This window comes from Erinaceus europaeus, chromosome 2 (genome assembly GCF_950295315.1).
Source record: "Erinaceus europaeus chromosome 2, mEriEur2.1, whole genome shotgun sequence".
Classification (NCBI taxonomy): Eukaryota; Metazoa; Chordata; class Mammalia; order Eulipotyphla; family Erinaceidae; genus Erinaceus; species Erinaceus europaeus.
In genome coordinates, this window is record NC_080163.1 from 183,931,328 (window position 1) to 183,947,515 (window position 16,188).

General features: G+C 50.6%; 2 protein-coding genes across 3 annotated transcripts; both read left to right on the plus strand.

Moving 5' to 3' along the window:
• The first annotated feature begins 1,788 nt into the window (after nucleotides 1–1,788).
• Nucleotides 1,789–13,844, plus strand: GAPDHS (glyceraldehyde-3-phosphate dehydrogenase, spermatogenic). 2 transcript variants are annotated; one of them, XM_060185745.1, is made up of 11 exons: nucleotides 1,789–1,964; nucleotides 6,440–6,644; nucleotides 7,361–7,457; nucleotides 7,602–7,708; nucleotides 10,693–10,783; nucleotides 10,867–10,985; nucleotides 11,827–11,908; nucleotides 12,419–12,570; nucleotides 12,751–12,913; nucleotides 13,430–13,527; nucleotides 13,624–13,844. In XM_060185745.1, the coding sequence occupies exons 1-11, from the start codon at nucleotides 1,898–1,900 to the stop codon at nucleotides 13,694–13,696; spliced, it is 1,254 nt and encodes a 417-aa protein (XP_060041728.1). In that variant the 5' UTR covers nucleotides 1,789–1,897; the 3' UTR covers nucleotides 13,697–13,844. The 2 variants fall into 2 exon arrangements, with proteins under 2 accessions (XP_060041728.1, XP_007538734.1); XM_007538672.2 differs by having other exon boundaries at nucleotides 1,790–1,964; nucleotides 6,437–6,644.
• Nucleotides 13,845–14,015: 171 nt separating this feature from the next.
• TMEM147 (transmembrane protein 147) lies at nucleotides 14,016–15,892 on the plus strand. Its single transcript, XM_007538674.2, has 7 exons — nucleotides 14,016–14,250; nucleotides 14,321–14,390; nucleotides 14,892–14,951; nucleotides 15,036–15,172; nucleotides 15,322–15,406; nucleotides 15,493–15,614; nucleotides 15,696–15,892. The coding sequence occupies exons 1-7, from the start codon at nucleotides 14,174–14,176 to the stop codon at nucleotides 15,817–15,819; spliced, it is 675 nt and encodes a 224-aa protein (XP_007538736.1). The 5' UTR covers nucleotides 14,016–14,173; the 3' UTR covers nucleotides 15,820–15,892.
• Nucleotides 15,893–16,188: the final 296 nt, after the last annotated feature.

Sequence of the window (16,188 nt, forward strand, 5' to 3'; positions counted from 1 at the left end):
TTATTTATTCATGAGAAAGTCAAGAGGAGAGAAAGAACTAGATATCACTCTGGTACATTTGCTGCCAGGGATCAAACTCGGGACCTCATGGTTGAGAATCCAGTGCTTTAACCACTGTGCCACCTTCCGGATCACAACATTTCTTTTTTTAATATTTTATGTATTTAGTAATGAGAGGGATAAGAGGAGAGAGAGAAAGAATCAGACTTCACTCTGGTACATGTGCTGCCAGAGATCGAACTCAGGACCTCATGCTTGAGAGTCCAATGTTTTATCCACTGCACCATCTCCTGGACCACTTTTTTTTTTCTTTTGGCTCCTTGATATCGTCCTATTTTTCAGCCTACCCAGCAGTTGGCAAACTGGCTTTCACACAGAGGCTTGGGAAAGGAAGGAAGAGGCTATGTCATTCTGGCTTCCACACCTCTCTCAGGGATGGTGACTCCTTCCTGGCTCAGACCCCCACACCCCCTAGAAATTGGTCACAAGTGTGTCAACCACCCCTGCAGGTGAAGGTGCCTGTGAGTCACAGGTGTACAAGAAAGCCAAGCCCTCTCCCCCATGTTTTAGGTGAGGGGAACCCCTCGTCCATTTGCTTTTCCCCAAGCATCCATCGAAAGATTACTCTGTTCCAGGCACAACTGTAGGCCCAGTGGTGAACAGACAAGGGTGAGAGGTTTACACCTCAATATGGAGGTAATCAATAAATAAACTCAGAAATGGTAATGGGTTCCATGGAAGGCCCCAAGGCACAGAATGGAGTGCTTCGAGATGTGAGAGGCTACAATTTGGAAGATGCTTTAAGTTTGAAGATCCAAAAAAACTAGAGGGGGGAACATGTATTTATCCTATTATTCATTGAATGAACACTTTCTAACTGCTAATCATCCTTCTAGTGATCGGAATGTAAAAAATGATGATGGCAGACAAGCACTCTGCCATCCCAGATCTCAGTCTAGCAGACAGAGACAAACTGGCAAGAAAGTGAGTGAATACACTATAGAGGGGCCAAGCAGTGGTGCACCTGGTAGAGTGCACACGTTACCAAGCTTGAAGACTTGGGTTCAGGTTCCTGATCTCCACTTGCAAGGAAGAAGTTTCATAGGTGATGAAGTGAAGCAGTGCTGCAGGTATCTATCTCTCTCCCACTATCTCTCCCTCCCCTCTCAATTTTTGTCTCTCTATTTTTATTAATGAATGAATAAGCAGCATGATTTTTAGAGAGAGAGAGACATGCTGGGGAGTGGGATTCAAAAATAGGTTTTAGGACCAGAGCACAGCCCAGGTTTGAACACCAGACCCACATGGAAGGTATCATGGCACCAGGGAAAATGCCAGTGCTATAGTGTCTCTTTCCCTCGGTGTCTGTCTTTCTCTTCTCCCACCCTGCCTCTACCTGAATCAGAAAGTCCATTCAGCAAAAACTAATAAATTATATTTAAAGTGCTAATTTATTAGATATATATAATGTAATGTATATTAAACTATATACTACTGTGGTAGGCTTTTATCCATTGGAACACCTAACCAAGAGCAGGCAGTCAGTCAGGCAAAAGGGTGTTTAGGTGTTTGTAGAGAATCTGGGAAAGGGAAATCAGAGGGGCCTGTCTCAAAGAGGGGCATTATGGGAAGCCCAGGTAGATGTCTAGAGAGGAGGTCAAGGAACACTGCGTCTAGGGTGCCAAGGGGAACCGGGGTCAGGTTCTAGACACAGAGCTGGGCCTTGGCCAAGCGGGAGGTGATCTCACCTGGACCTCCTTTGTGTGCTTGTCTGTGATGTCACTGTGACGTCAGCCACAGCCAGAAGAGCCACGGCCAGAAGCCCCGTGCCCACTAGCCCGGCGCCCAGCATCCCGGTAACATCACAGGGCACTAGATCATGAGACCTTAGGAGGCCATGTCGAAACGCGACGTCGTACTCACCAATGTCACCGTTGTCCAGCTGCTCCGACAGCCATGCCCTGGTGAGGCCAGAAGTAGGGCCACTCCTGAGGGGTGGGGGAAGAAAGGATGGTGCAGGGCTCTCTCCAGCCCCTTACCCCCTCACTGTGCGGGGACCCCCATTTCTTCTCGCCCCTTCCCCCGCTCTTCCACTCATGGAGCCGCTGCCCTCCCGCCACCCCTACCCGGGTTTGCAGGCAGGGTGGAAAGGAGGCTTCCCTTCCTGGGGCCGGGTTTTGCGGGATGGGGAGGCGGGTTGACATAAAGGTCTGGATGAGGGCTACAGCACACATAGTGCGAAGCGCAAGGACACACGCAAAAATCCGGTTCGAGCCCCCGGCTCCTCACCTGCAGAGTGCAGTATATAGTAGTATATAGTTTAATATACATTACACTGTATATCTAATAAATTAGCATTTAAAATATAATTAATTAATTAGTTTTTGCTGAGTGAACTTTTTGATTCAGATAGAGGCGGGGTGGGGGAAAAAAACACCAAGAGAAAGAGACACTATAGCACTGGAGTGGTGAAGCAGGTCCACAGGTGTCTTTCTCTCCCCTAACTTCCCCTCCTCTCTTAGTTTCTCTGTCCTGTCCAAAATATCGAAAAAGTGGCCACAGGAGCAGTGGATTCCTAGTGCAGGCACCAAACCCCAGCGATAACCCTAGAGGCAAAAAAAAAAAAAAGAGGGCGGGAGAGATAGCAATAGTGGTTATGTAAAGAGACTCTGATGCCTGAGGCTGTGAGGTCCCAATCTCCTGCACCACCAAACCAGAGCTGAGCAGTGCGCTAGTTAAAAAATAATAATAAAATAAAAATGAAGCCGGCTTCCCAAGAAAGCTCCACTATTGTGGGCCCGCGCTTTGGGCCTACCTGTGTTTTGCCCCCCCCCACCCCCGCTCTTGTACAAAACGAGGGCACTTTACAGGTGTGCGCTCGTGGCAGCCTCACCACCGCCCACTGAAGTGGCGTGTTTATTGTCCCCATTTTGCAAAAGGGCCAGAAGCGAAGTGAGGTGGCACAAGCAAACCATTTCCCTGCGGCTCTCAGCGCGCCCAGGGATGCCCAACCCTTCCAGCCAAGGGGGGCGGGGCGTGGGGTGGGGAATTCTATCGACTGGGCGTGGTCTATCGGTTGGTGGGGCGGGGCCTGTCGGTGGGCGGGGCCGGGCTACTGGGCCCCAGCAGCATACGAGGGGCAGCAGCACAGAAGCTCTGGCCTGAGCCTCGGTTTCCCGGTTTCTAGCCCATGCCCGGAAGGGCTCAGTAAGCTGATGCACAGCAAGAGCTCCTGGCCCCAACCCACGTTGACACCCAGGAAGTGGGAATGCTGATGTAATGGGAAGAGAGGAGGCCTGTGCCCTGTTGCACAGGGCAACAGCTCCTCTGGGCTTTTCCTGGCATAGTTGTGTACCCCACCCCGAGTATAGCAGAGAAGATAGGAGGGTTGGAAGAAGTAGGGAGCAGAGGGCTAGCTGAGGGTTTTTGTTTTTAAGATGGCTTGTAAAGGAAGTGTTGATTTAAAAGACCTTTATTGTCACAAGAATACAGTTTCACCTGAATTTGCTTTTGAAAGACGGCCAAGTGAGCTCAGGTCCCCACTCCTAAACTGGACAGGCAAAGTCTTCCTTCATGATAGCAGAAACAGAACTTTCAGGTGGCCCAGGAGGTGGCAGTGGATAAAGCATTAGACTCTCAAGCATAAGATACTGAGTTTGATCCCCAGTAGCACATGTATCAGAGTGATGTCTAGTTCTCGTTCCTCCTCTCTCTCCTATCCCTCTAATTAATAAATAAAATATTTTTAAAACCTTATAAATAAAAAATAAGAAACAGAACCTTCAGCAACAAAAACTTCTTTAAGGTCACCAGTACTCACAGGCACCAATAAACACTGACTCATACCTTTATGAACTTATGTTACTACTGGAAACACCCACATCCCAGCCTCAGGCCACAAGGTCTGTCACAGCCCAGAGAGGTCAGGGAGACAGAAGCCAACTGCCCGCCCCCAACACCATCACCATCACCACCACCCTGCCTTTAATTCTGGTGCCAAAAGCAATACCCACTGCCATCTCCCTACCATCTAGTCCCTTCTCTCTCCCTTTCCTCATACTCTTAGTACTAGACTTCCTCTTCTCTACTGAAATAAGCACCTACTTCTGGGCCTCAAGCTCTCCTTGGAGTCTTCCCTAGTGGAAGGTAGATTTAACACCAGGAAACAGACCAGAGAGGTTCATTAACTTGCCCAAAACCACACAACTAGCAGGCGACTGAAGCAGACTCGATATCCAGACCTAAATCTAAGCCTAAAATCCCAGGCTACCGTCTCCCCAACATGGCTCTGCTCCTCACAAGCCCACATTCGCACCTCAGTAGAAACACCCCTCCAGACAGAGGTTTCTAAATGTAGGAAGGGAATGGAAGTGTGGATTTGGAATGCTGAGACCTAATATGAGTTCTCATTTGTTCATATTTACGATAGTTATATTTCCTTAAAAATTCCAAGGAAAAGAATCACCTGAGGGCAGCAAAATAGCTCACTTTGATAGTGTGCTGCTTTACCATGTGCACAGTCCCCATCTGAAGGAAGCTTTGATGCTGTGGTCAGTCAGTCGGTCTCTCTCTCTCTCTCTCTCTCTCTCTCCCTCCCTTCCTCTCCTTCTCCCTCTCTTTTCTTTCCTAAATAAAGAAATCTTTAAAAGAGATATAATCGGGGCCAGGCAGTGGTACACCTGGTTAAGCGCACACATTACAGTGCACAAGGTCCCAGGTTCAAGCCCCTGCTCCCCACCTGTAGGGGGAAAGCTTCACAAGTAGTGAAGTAGGGCTGCAGGGGTCTCTCTGTCTTCCTCTCCCTCTCTATCTCCCCGACTCCTCTCAATTTCTATCTCTATCCGATAATAAATAAATATGTTTTTTAAAAAAGAAAGTGAAATCATCATTTTAAATAAATAAATAAATAATAAAAGATATATATATAATCACCTCGAGTGCATCCCTGGAGGTTGTGCAGGTCAAGTGCCCAACTTGCAAGTATAAGACCCCCCAGTTCAATCACTAGCACCACATTTGCCTGAGTAATGCTCTGGTCCTTTCTCTCTTTCTCAAATCTTTAAAGAGACAAATCACTTGGGTTACTTGATGAAAACATCATTCCTGGACCTCAGTGCAGACTTAACTAAGTCAGATACCCCTAGGAAGAAGCCTCACACATAAATGCACACCTATTTATGGGCCTCGAGCTCTCCCTTGAGTCTTCACTGGTATTGAAGACATACATCCAAACTACATGTAACATATAAACTACATATAACATACATCCAAACTATATCCAGGTTTGAGTCCCCACTCCCCACCTGTGGAGGCTGGGAGGGTGCTTCACCAGCAGTGAAGCAAATCTGATTTTTTTTCTCTCACCTTCTCTCTCCTTCCCCTCAATTTCTCTCTGTCCTATCAAATAAAATAGAAATAAAGAGAAAAAAAGATGGCCACTGGGAGCATTGGATTCATAGTACTGGCACTAAACCCCAGCAATATTCCTGGTAGCAATTAAAATATATGTATTTTATATATATTTACATATATTTTGGAGATATATATATATATATATCCAAACTATTTGCAAAGCACCAGCTTATATAAGTTATCAGACAGGGCAGAGGGTAGATAGCATAATGGTTATGCAAACAGACTCTCATGCCTGAGGCTCCAAAGTCCCAGGTTCAAGGCTCTGCACCACCATAAGCCAGAGATAAACAGTGCTCTGGTAAAAAAAAAAAAAAAAAAAGTCATCAGACAAGTTTGGAGAATGACTTTTGAAGTATGAGCATGTGAAAAGTTTACAGGACAACACTATAAGTACTACATACATATTTAATTCTCACAGTGATCCTCTAAGAGGAATACTATTATCTCTCTCTTATGGAGAAGGAAGCTGAGGCACAAAGCTTATCATCACCCCAGTCAGCTGTTCACAGTACATAGTCACTGAATTTGAATCTGCAGAGAAGGGGCCCTGGTGTTGCTATTTTCTTTTCTTTGTTTTTCTTTTTCTCTTTTTTTAATTGCCACCAGGGTTATTAGTGGGGCTCAGTGCCAGCACTATGAATCCACCACTCCTGACAACCATTCCCCCTCCTTTTTTTTTATTTTTTATTAAGACAGAGAAATTGAGAGGGAGAAGATAGAAAGTGAGAAAGAGAGACACTAGCAGTACTGCTTTACCACTTGTAAAGCTTCCCCCTTACAGGTGGGGAACAGGCACATGAACCCAGGTCCTTGAGCCTAGTAACCTGTGCACTAGCTGGGTGTGCACTGTCCGGCCCCTGGAGTTTCTATTTTAAAGCAAGTCCAGTCTCAAGCCATTCTGGGGGTTTGTCAATTTAGGAAACGGTGGGCCACTAGGAGCTAGGAGCTAGGAGATAGCCATAAGTTCTAGTGACAAAGATGGTTCGTTCTTAGTATGACCTCTGACACCACTTTCCCGTAGTAGCCAGGCCACCACCACCACCACCGCCACCGCCACCACCACCGCCACCGCCGCCAGAGGCCAAGATTGAGCCAGAGCCCAGGCCTGTGTCCCCGCCTCCACCCCAGCCTATGCCTGTCATAGAGGAAGCCCCAACACCACCACCACCGCCTCCACCACCACCTCCCCCACCTCCACCTAAGTCAGTCCTGACAGTCGGCATCAATGGGTGAGTAGGCCATGGGCCCTGAATAATATATTCCTGGAGCTCACAGCCCTAGTCACTCAGAGCTCTAATCACTAACAGGGGCTTATCACTATCAGTGCCTGCATTAGTCTACCCTGAAGAAAGAAGGGATGAGGCAGGCAGAGAGCTCACACTCTGGTGGCACTAACCAATCAGTGTCAGGCACAGCATAGGAGTGTGGAGTAGAGTAAGGCTACAGAGGGCATGTTAGCAAGGGCAAAGGTGGGGGGGGTGGGGCTTGAGAGAAAGGCCTCAGAGTGAAGACTGAATGACAGCTGTGCAGCCAGCCAAGGCTCTTGGACAGAGATGCTTAGGACAGGCAGGAAGTCAGTGTCGCTAGTATAGTATATAGGGAGAGAGTGAGGGAGGAGAGAAGTAGCAGAGGCCTTGCACACCATGGATTTGGTTTTCCTGAGAGTCATAGAGACATAAGCTGGCCTGTCTTTTCATAAGCTCCATGCAACTAGAAGGTTAGGAACAGTGGGGAGGGGGTGGATGTACAGAGAAGACAGCAGGTATACAGCTGGCAAGATCATCTGGGTAGAAGAGAGTGGTTCAGTGCAGAGCTGGCTAACCTCTTCCCCAGCCTCCAGGGAGCCCCAGTCCCCTTGAGGGGGAGCCTGCTCTCTGTTACCCCCTTGTCTGCTGACCAGATAAACATTCTAAGAACAAGGCCTGCAACCTTTGTTCCTGGACAGATTCGGACGCATTGGCCGCCTGGTGCTGCGTGCCTGCATGGAGAAGGGAGTCAGGGTGGTAGCAGTGAATGACCCATTCATTGATCCCGAATACATGGTAAGCGGTGGGCAGAGGGACATGGGTAGGGAGGAGTTTGGGCAAGCTCTGTGGAAGGTTCCCATGATGAGGTCGGACCCCCTAGGAATGCTCCCTCCCACAACAGCCCTGCACCCACATGACGAGGAACCCCATCTCCCACAGGTGTACATGTTTAAATACGACTCCACCCATGGCCGATACAAAGGGAACGTGGAGTATAAAAACGGACAGCTGGTCGTGGATAACCAGGAGATCACTGTCTTCCAGAGGTAAGGACCGGGCACGCCCAACACTTAAGAGGGCAGGGGCTATAGAGACGACAAGAATGGGATTCCATGCAGTGCATAACTCCCAAACTGGGGCCCCCTCGGGATACTGGTTTGGAGAGAGGTTCTCAGAGAAGGTGCTGGCTGCTGAAAAGGTCTAGACACACTAGTTGAGAGACATCCCTCTGCACCCAAAATCTTTTTGAACACACATTTGCTGGTTTTTTCACAGAAGCTCAGCATGTCTAAAAAGTCAACTCTTGGACCCCTTCGGCTCCCAAACGTATTTATCCTGACCCCCCCATACCACCCCAAAACAGTACCATCTGGCCACTTTGTTTCTACATGGCAGTCACAGAGTCCTCCCTCACAGCCCCTCAGAAAGACACAGAGAGTCCACAGCACCAAAGTTACATCCTATACAGAGGGGGCTGGGCTTGAATCTGGGTCTCACATGGGAAAGCAATGAACTATTCAAGTGAACTATTTTGCCAGCCTCACAAGCCATTCTAAGACATCAAATGGCAGGCTGTAGAGGCAGCATAATGGTTTTACAAAAAGAATGTCCATGCTGTACTATGGACATTCTCGTGTGTGTGTGTGTGTGTGTGTGTGTGTGTGTGTGTGTGTGTGTCCAGAGTTCCAAACTTAATCCCAACATCTCCTATAAGCTAGAGCTGAGCAGTTCTCTAGTTTAAAAAAATTTTTTTAAACACCTATTTAGATCCTCTAGTGGTTCCCCATCATTCCACAAAGATAAGCCCATAATTACCCCCTACACACACACACACACACTATACCCCCCACCCTGCAGTCTTTCTGTCACTTCAGCCACACTGGGTATCCCTCTTAGCATCTTGAGCCAACAGCATTTACCCCGATGCCTACAGGCTTCTTACTGCCACAGACACTCCTGCATTCAAGACAGACACTCCTGCATTTCAAGATATCCTTGGAATCTTTAAGACAGCCAGTAACATCGTAGCTACCTAATGCACTACACATTTTCAAGATATCAAAATTTGAACATACAAAATCAGAATCACCCTAGTTTATATTTTTTAATATCTTTACTGGTTTACTGACACAAGAGAGAAACAGCATCATTCTGTGCCCAGGTGATGCCAAGGATGGAACCCAGGACCTCATGCTTGAGTCTCAACAGTGTAGCCACCTGCTGCCTCCTCCTAGGCTGCCTGCTTTATATTTCTTTATTTATTTATTATTGAGAAAGATAGGAGGAGAGAGAGAAAGAACCAGACATCGCTCTGGTACATGTGCTGCTGGGGACTGAACTCAGGACCTCAGGCTTGAAAGTCCGATGCTTTATCCACTGCACCACCTCCCGGACCACATAGTTTATATTTTTAATGCAAACATTACTCACTGCTGGCCCCAAAGCACCTCTGGCTTTACAGGATTGCTAGCCTCCTCTGGATCCAGGGAAGGTCTTCAGCCTGTTTTTGTGGAGAGGTGGCCGGGGCAGGGTGCTAGAGAGTGGCAGGGTAAGTGGAGGCAGGGCCTGGAGCCAGGATGGGAGAAGCTGCCTAATGCTGCACGGCTGACGTTCTCGTACGTCTGTGTGTATTGTGCATATACATTATACATGCATGTTCTTTACCTCATCCACCCCCTCTTGTTTGGGCAACCTTGAGCAAAGGAATCGACTTTTCAGAACCTGATTCCTCATGTACCTGCAGGAATGATCTTCCTCATCATCCCCACCACAACTGGAGCACAGCTGGAGTTAACAGCATTTTCCCATCAAGTCCCCATTCCCTTATGTGTGTATGTGTGTTGGGGGGGGGGGGAATATGGGTTTGTGTCAACATCATTTCTTGGGCATCCTCAAGTGCAGGACCTCATCTTTGTTAGGTTCAACACTTCCATGAATGAATGAATGAATGAATGAATGAATGAATGAAATTTTTAAATGAGTCCATCCTCTTGGCTGAAGGGATCTAAAGGAAGGGACTGGAGTCTCTTGCAATACTGCCCTGCCCCAGGCCAACTCCACAAATGCTATAGAGGAATTCCTCAATATGGCCCCCAACTTGGAAGGCAGGGAATTGGGGTGGGGGACATCAGAAAAGAATGAGCTTGGTCAGATGATGAAAAGTGTGACCAGACAGAGCAGAGGGTCAAAGAGACAGAACAGCCATATGGTGACCCAGAGACTAGAGGGGAAGTATTTCCACCATTTGTTCATGCATTCAATTCAGGTAGGGTGGCTAGGAAAGCAGATCACTGGGCCAGCCCACCTGCATGCACACCCTCTCTGCTCTGCCTCCTCACACCCTCACCTCTACCAGATTTCAGCTTCTCTGAAAAAAACTGCCAATGATATAACATTAGTCAGATGGTGAGAGTGAAACAAGTGCAGTACAGGTAAAACACTGCCCACACCCAGCAGGTGTTCAGTGAACGCCATTCATAGATAGAATAAGCTAATGAAAACAAAACAAAAAAAAAACATATTAAGTGAGGCCCTCCAGGGTGGGGCTGGGGAGTGACAGACACAGTGGTGGAGGAAAAAGACACAGCCCTCTGCCACAGGAAAGACAAAAGCAGATAATCACAGAAGCATAGCCAGCAAGTGTAAAGAACTCCGTGCAGGAAAGACCTTTTAGTTTACCAGTATATTCACTCACTGCTCATTTGTTAAGTAGCAAATAGCAATGTTAGCTGTTCAACTGTGGCCCAAATACAAATGCTTGGTAAAATGGATCACTGAGTCAGCATAGTATCACTTCACCTTTCCATAAACTATTAGCCCTGCTGATTAACAGTAGGGTGCACAAGGGGGTGTCCATGATGTGAGGTGGAACTCATCTGGGGCAGCAGGTGTGTGTGAATGTGGGGGAGGAGGGGTGCAGGCCAGATGAACAGGTATCTAGTAACCCCTTCAAACAGTAAAAAGGCATGGACTGTGAAGATGGGGCGGTGGGGACTGGCTGTGACAGCTCACAGCTGTCTTCCTTCCACAGCAAGCTGCCCAGAGAGATCCCCTGGCGGTCCGTCGGGAGCCCATATGTGGTAGAGTCCACAGGCGTGTACCTGTCCTTAGAGGATGCTTCGGTAGGATGGGGTGCAGGGCCAGGGCTGCCTGGGGCTGTGGCACCCTGCACAGGCACCACATGACAGCCCTGCTCTGTCCCTAGGCACACATCGGTTCAGGTGCCCAGCGTGTGGTCATTTCTGCCCCCTCCCCGGATGCACCCATGTTTGTCATGGGGGTGAACGAAAGGGAATATAACCCTGGATCCATGAGAGTCGTCAGGTAATGGGTGCATAGGGGTGGGGGGCCAGAGGACACGTGACCATGTGGTGGTGAAGGATCATACCTGCCTGGTCACCCCAACCAGTGCTTAAGCCAGGTTATTCCAAAGTCTTCACTAAGAGATAAAGTGACTCAAAGCTGCCTGCTAGAAATGCATGACTTCTGGAGAACAAGTTTGGGGAGCTTCCCCTATGGCACTGCTGTGCCTCCCGCCCTTTGAAGACATCCCCAGTGACCCACCCTCATCCCCACAGGGCTGTTGCACCCTCCTACGACCCACCCTTGTCCCCAAAAGAGAGAAATGAGCAAAGCACAGGACTTGTAGAACAGGGACCCCTTCCCCAAGTTCAATCTGCATCATTTCATGTACCAAAGCTGAGTGGTCTGTGTGCCGCCGCCCCCACACCAATGAAAAAAAAAAACAAAAACAAAAACAAAAACCAGGGGGTAGAGAGTAAGTTATGGTTTAATGGTTTAGACCAGCTACTGTGTTCTATCATCCCTTCTGAGATTCCCCCTTTTCATACTAACACCTCTCTGCCTCCTGGAGAAGAGTTTCATTGGGAGCTGGGTAGTGGCTCAACCAGTAGAGCCTAGGTTCAAATCCCCAGTCCCCACTTATAGAGGGGAAGCTTTACAAGCAATGGAGCAGTGCTGCAGCTGTCTTGCCTTGCCTCTCTCCCTATCTGTCTCTCACCTATGAAAAATAAAAAATGGCCACCAGTAGACACTGAGCCCCAGAGATAACCCAAGTGGAAAAAATAAAATAAAATACAGCGGGAAGAGCAGAGGGTGGCACTGAGACTCGACTCAGTGTCCTTTGCACACCTGACCATTTCAGCAATGCATCCTGCACCACGAACTGCCTGGCCCCCCTTGCCAAGGTTATCCATGAGCGATTTGGGATTGTGGAAGGGCTGATGGTGAGTAGGAGAAAGGAGCTGGAACAGGATGGAGGGTGGGGAAAGCCAACCTCTTCTTCTTCCCAGGACTTGCTCAGCATATACCATTAATGGGGGAAGGCCAGTTTGGGGGTGAGTGGTCCATTAGCAGTGAGGTCTTTTAAAAACACGGTGTATTGGGAGCCAGTAGTATACCTGATTAAAAGCACATATTTCATGCACAAGGATCCGGGTTCCAGACCCTCCTCCCCACCTGCAGGGAGCTTTGTTGAGTGGTAAAGCAGGTCCTTCTCTCACTGTCTCTCCCTCCTCTCTCAATTTCTCTGTCCTATGCAATAAAAAGAAAGAAAAATGGCCACTGGTAGCAGTGGATTCGTAGTGCTGGCACTAAGCCCCAGTGGTAACACTGGTGGCCAATAAATAAATCACTGACAAGGCATGTGCCCCCTCGCCCTGCAGCCTGTGCTGGTGGCCCTGGGCCTAGGCACATAGGAGCAGAAAGATCTCACCTTTGTCCTATTCTTCCCCAAGACCACCGTCCACTCCTATACTGCCACCCAGAAGACAGTGGATGGACCATCGAAGAAGGACTGGCGAGGTGGACGAGGTGCCTCCCAGAACATCATCCCAGCCTCCACTGGAGCTGCCAAAGCTGTGGGCAAAGTCATCCCTGACCTAAAAGGGTATGAGGACAGGAAGCCACAGCCTGGGGAGAGGGGGATAGAGGGGGAACACATCTAGGACTGGACTGGACCCTAATCCTTGAGGTGTCTATTGAGGGGAAAGCAGAGTCAAGGGAGAGGGAGGGAGAAGCCCCTGGGGTCTGACAACCCCCCCCCCCCATACCACTTGGGATTCTCCAGGAAGTTAACAGGAATGGCATTCCGGGTGCCAACCCCAGACGTGTCTGTTGTGGATCTGACGTGCCGCCTGGCCAGACCTACCCAGTACTCGAGCATCAAGGAGGCCATAAAAGCAGCAGCCAAAGGACCCATGGCTGGCATCCTGGCATATACAGAGGATGAGGTAGGTGCTGAGAAGACAGGATTCTGGGAAAGGAGAATGGATTTCGACTTTGCAGGGAGCTGCTGACAAAGTGTAGAGTGGGGCTACAGGGCAGGGAAGGTCAGCTCTCCCTCACGACCTTTGCACTTACTGCTTCTTTGTTCTGAAAGGCTTTCCCCCAAGTGGCTGTCAAGTCTGTCCCACCTCCTCCAAGGCTTCAACCTACACTTCAGCCTCCCTCCTCAGCAACATATTCTTTTCCTTGGCCCTGTCTTTCACCTAAAATTTTGTTTCATAGTCAGGATTCCCTGACAGACACCTCTGGGTGTTTGCCCTCTGTGTACTTTGGCCAGTCCCCCTGCCAGCAAAGCCTGTGCTCCTCTGCCTTCCCCATCGCCTGAGCACTGACACAGCTAGGCTCCAGCAGGTACTCCAGATGAAATCATCATGGACTGTGGGCCGTGGACTCGCAGCCTGAGCTCCCAGAGGGCCTGGTTCTACCGCCCACACTTGTCTTTGAAATTCTGATGCCCACAGGTCGTCTCCTCGGACTTCTTGGGCAATACCCACTCATCCATCTTCGATGCGAAGGCCGGCATAGCGCTCAATGACAACTTCGTGAAGCTCATTTCCTGGTGAGGGGGGCAGGGGCTAGAGAAGGGGGGAAGGGGTGCGCCTTGGGGGTGGTCGGGAGGGACCCCCTGACCCCGCCCCTCCCCTTCTCTCCCCAGGTACGACAACGAATACGGCTACAGCCACCGGGTGGTAGACCTCATCCGCTACATGTTCAGCCGGGACCAGTGAAGCAGGAAGTCCCCGCCTCCGCTCCCCTTGCTCCCCGGGCCTGAAGAAGAGTCTGGGGTCCCGCACGCAGCCTCCCTGAGAAGGAGAGAGCGCTCATTTAGTGGCCTGCGCCGTTGGCCAGCGGCGAAATAAAAATCCAGAGTGGTCACTGCTGCTCCCCTTTTCTTTGCGTCGGTCTAAGTGTGATCAAACCCGGGCGCAACAGTTAATGCGATGGAAAACTGGGCTTTCCTCTGCGGGCGGGGAACTGCGCAGGCGCAAGCGGGGCTGCCTCCGGGGAGCCCAGCCTGGCCCGTCCTCATACGTCATCACACCGGCGCCGCGACGGGACTCCCGTTCCCAGCAGGCCGCGCGGGCCGCGCCGGAGGCAGGTGGGCGCCAGGCCCGGCTTGGGGCGCCAGGCCAGCGGGGGGAGACTTCCGCGCTCCGAGACGCCGCCCCGACAGCCCGCTCCGGCGGGCCCGGGCGGCCGGCGCCATGACGCTGTTCCACTTCGGGAACTGTTTCGCCCTAGCCTACTTCCCCTACTTCATCACGTACAAGTGCAGCGGCCTGTGAGTGTGGGGCGGCCGTGGGGCGGGGAGGGCAGGACAGGCCCGACCCCTCAACCTCCCGCTCCCGCAGGTCCGAGTACAACGCCTTCTGGAAATGCGTGCAGGCCGGGGTCACCTACCTCTTCGTGCAGCTGTGCAAGGTGAGGGCAGCCCGGACCCCACGCGGCGGGCCCCCAAGCTTCGGAGACCCAGGGCTCCGCCCCCGCTTGGGTCTCCCCTTCCCCCCGGGTGGGACCCGGTGTAGGGACGCTCCCGAGTACCCACAGAAGACGACTTTGGAAGGCATGGAACCTGAAAAGGAGAGGTCTCGCAGCAACTTTTGCATTGCACTTTTAGGATCATTGAGGAACTCTGTGTGGTTGAGAGGGCTTTGGTACAGTTAAGAACCGACCCCGAACCGCTGTGCTCAAACCTGACCCGATCCCCTGCGATATCACACACTTCCAGCCCCCTCAGAGACCAGGTTCCTACCTTTAACCACCCCTGGTCTTGTTACCCTGTCCCTGCCTAGTGATCCCTCTCTCACACACGGGTCCCCAGACCCCCAGGGTCCTTTCCTTCACGTACACACTGACTGCCCTTAAAGCCTTGTGGTTGATCCCTGTCACCTTGAGGTGACCTCTCCACTTTCCCTTTCGCAGATGCTGTTCCTGGCCACTTTCTTTCCCACGTGGGAAGGCGGCATCTATGACTTCATTGGGGTGAGTCTGTAAGGGGGTGGAGGGGAGAGAGTAAAGTGAGGGCCCTGGCACCTGTGCTGACTCCAGCCTTACTCTGACCCGTAGGAATTCATGAAAGCCAGCGTGGATGTGGCTGACCTAATAGGCCTGAACCTCGTCATGTCCCGGAATGCTGGCAAGGGGGAGTACAAGATCATGGTCGCTGCCCTGGGCTGGGCCACTGCGGAGCTCATTATGTCCCGGTGTGTGCAGCAGCTTAGAGCTAAGATTCTTGAGGAAAGAGACAACTGGGTTCCTCCCAGGGAGGGAGGGGTCGCTGGAGGTGGGGACTCGGAGTCTGGGCATTGAGGGTATCTGGGTACTGGAGAATCCCTCCTTTTGCCATCCTCAGCTGCATCCCTCTCTGGGTTGGAGCCCGGGGCATCGAGTTTGATTGGAAGTACATCCAGATGAGCATTGATTCTAACATCAGTCTGGTAAGCAGCCCTGCTCTCCCACACACCTTTGTGCTCTGGCTGCACTCCTCCCCAGTGCGTGACCCTGACTTCCTGCCTCCTTCCAGGTCCACTATATTGTCGCATCCGCTCAGGTCTGGATGATCACACGCTATGACCTATACCACACTTTCCGGCCGGCTGTCCTCCTGCTGATGTTCCTTAGTGTCTATAAGGGCTTTGTCATGGAGTAAGCTGAATGGGTCTGAGGCTGGATGGGTCCAAATGAGGGTGGATTATCTGTTCTCTCCTCACTTCTCTTTCTCCACAGGACCTTCGTCCACCTCTGTTCCCTGGGCAGCTGGACGGCACTGCTCGCCCGAGCAGTGGTGACGGGGCTGCTGGCCCTCAGCACCCTGGCCTTGTATGTTGCTGTTGTCAATGTACATTCTTAGGCTTGATGCCACAGAGGTTCATGCACCTTTTCCCCATCTGCTGATCTCAGTGAAGTAAACAGTATTTGGGAAATTGTTTCTGTCTCCATTTCTTCCCAGTGGAACTATCTGCCAATGTCATGCTCTCCCAGCTCCTACACGTTCTCATTCTCACTTTGGAGTCAGTCACACAGATTGGAAAACTAGCCAGGACTGGCTTGTCTTATGTTCCAGGGACCCAGCCCCTTGTATTTCTAGAAAAGACAGGACCTAAAAGATAATCTGGGGGCTGGGCGGTAGCGCAGCAGATTAAGCGCACATGGTGCAAAGTGCAAGGACTGGCATAAGGATCCCGGTTTGAGCCCCCAGCTCCCCACCTACCAGGGGGAT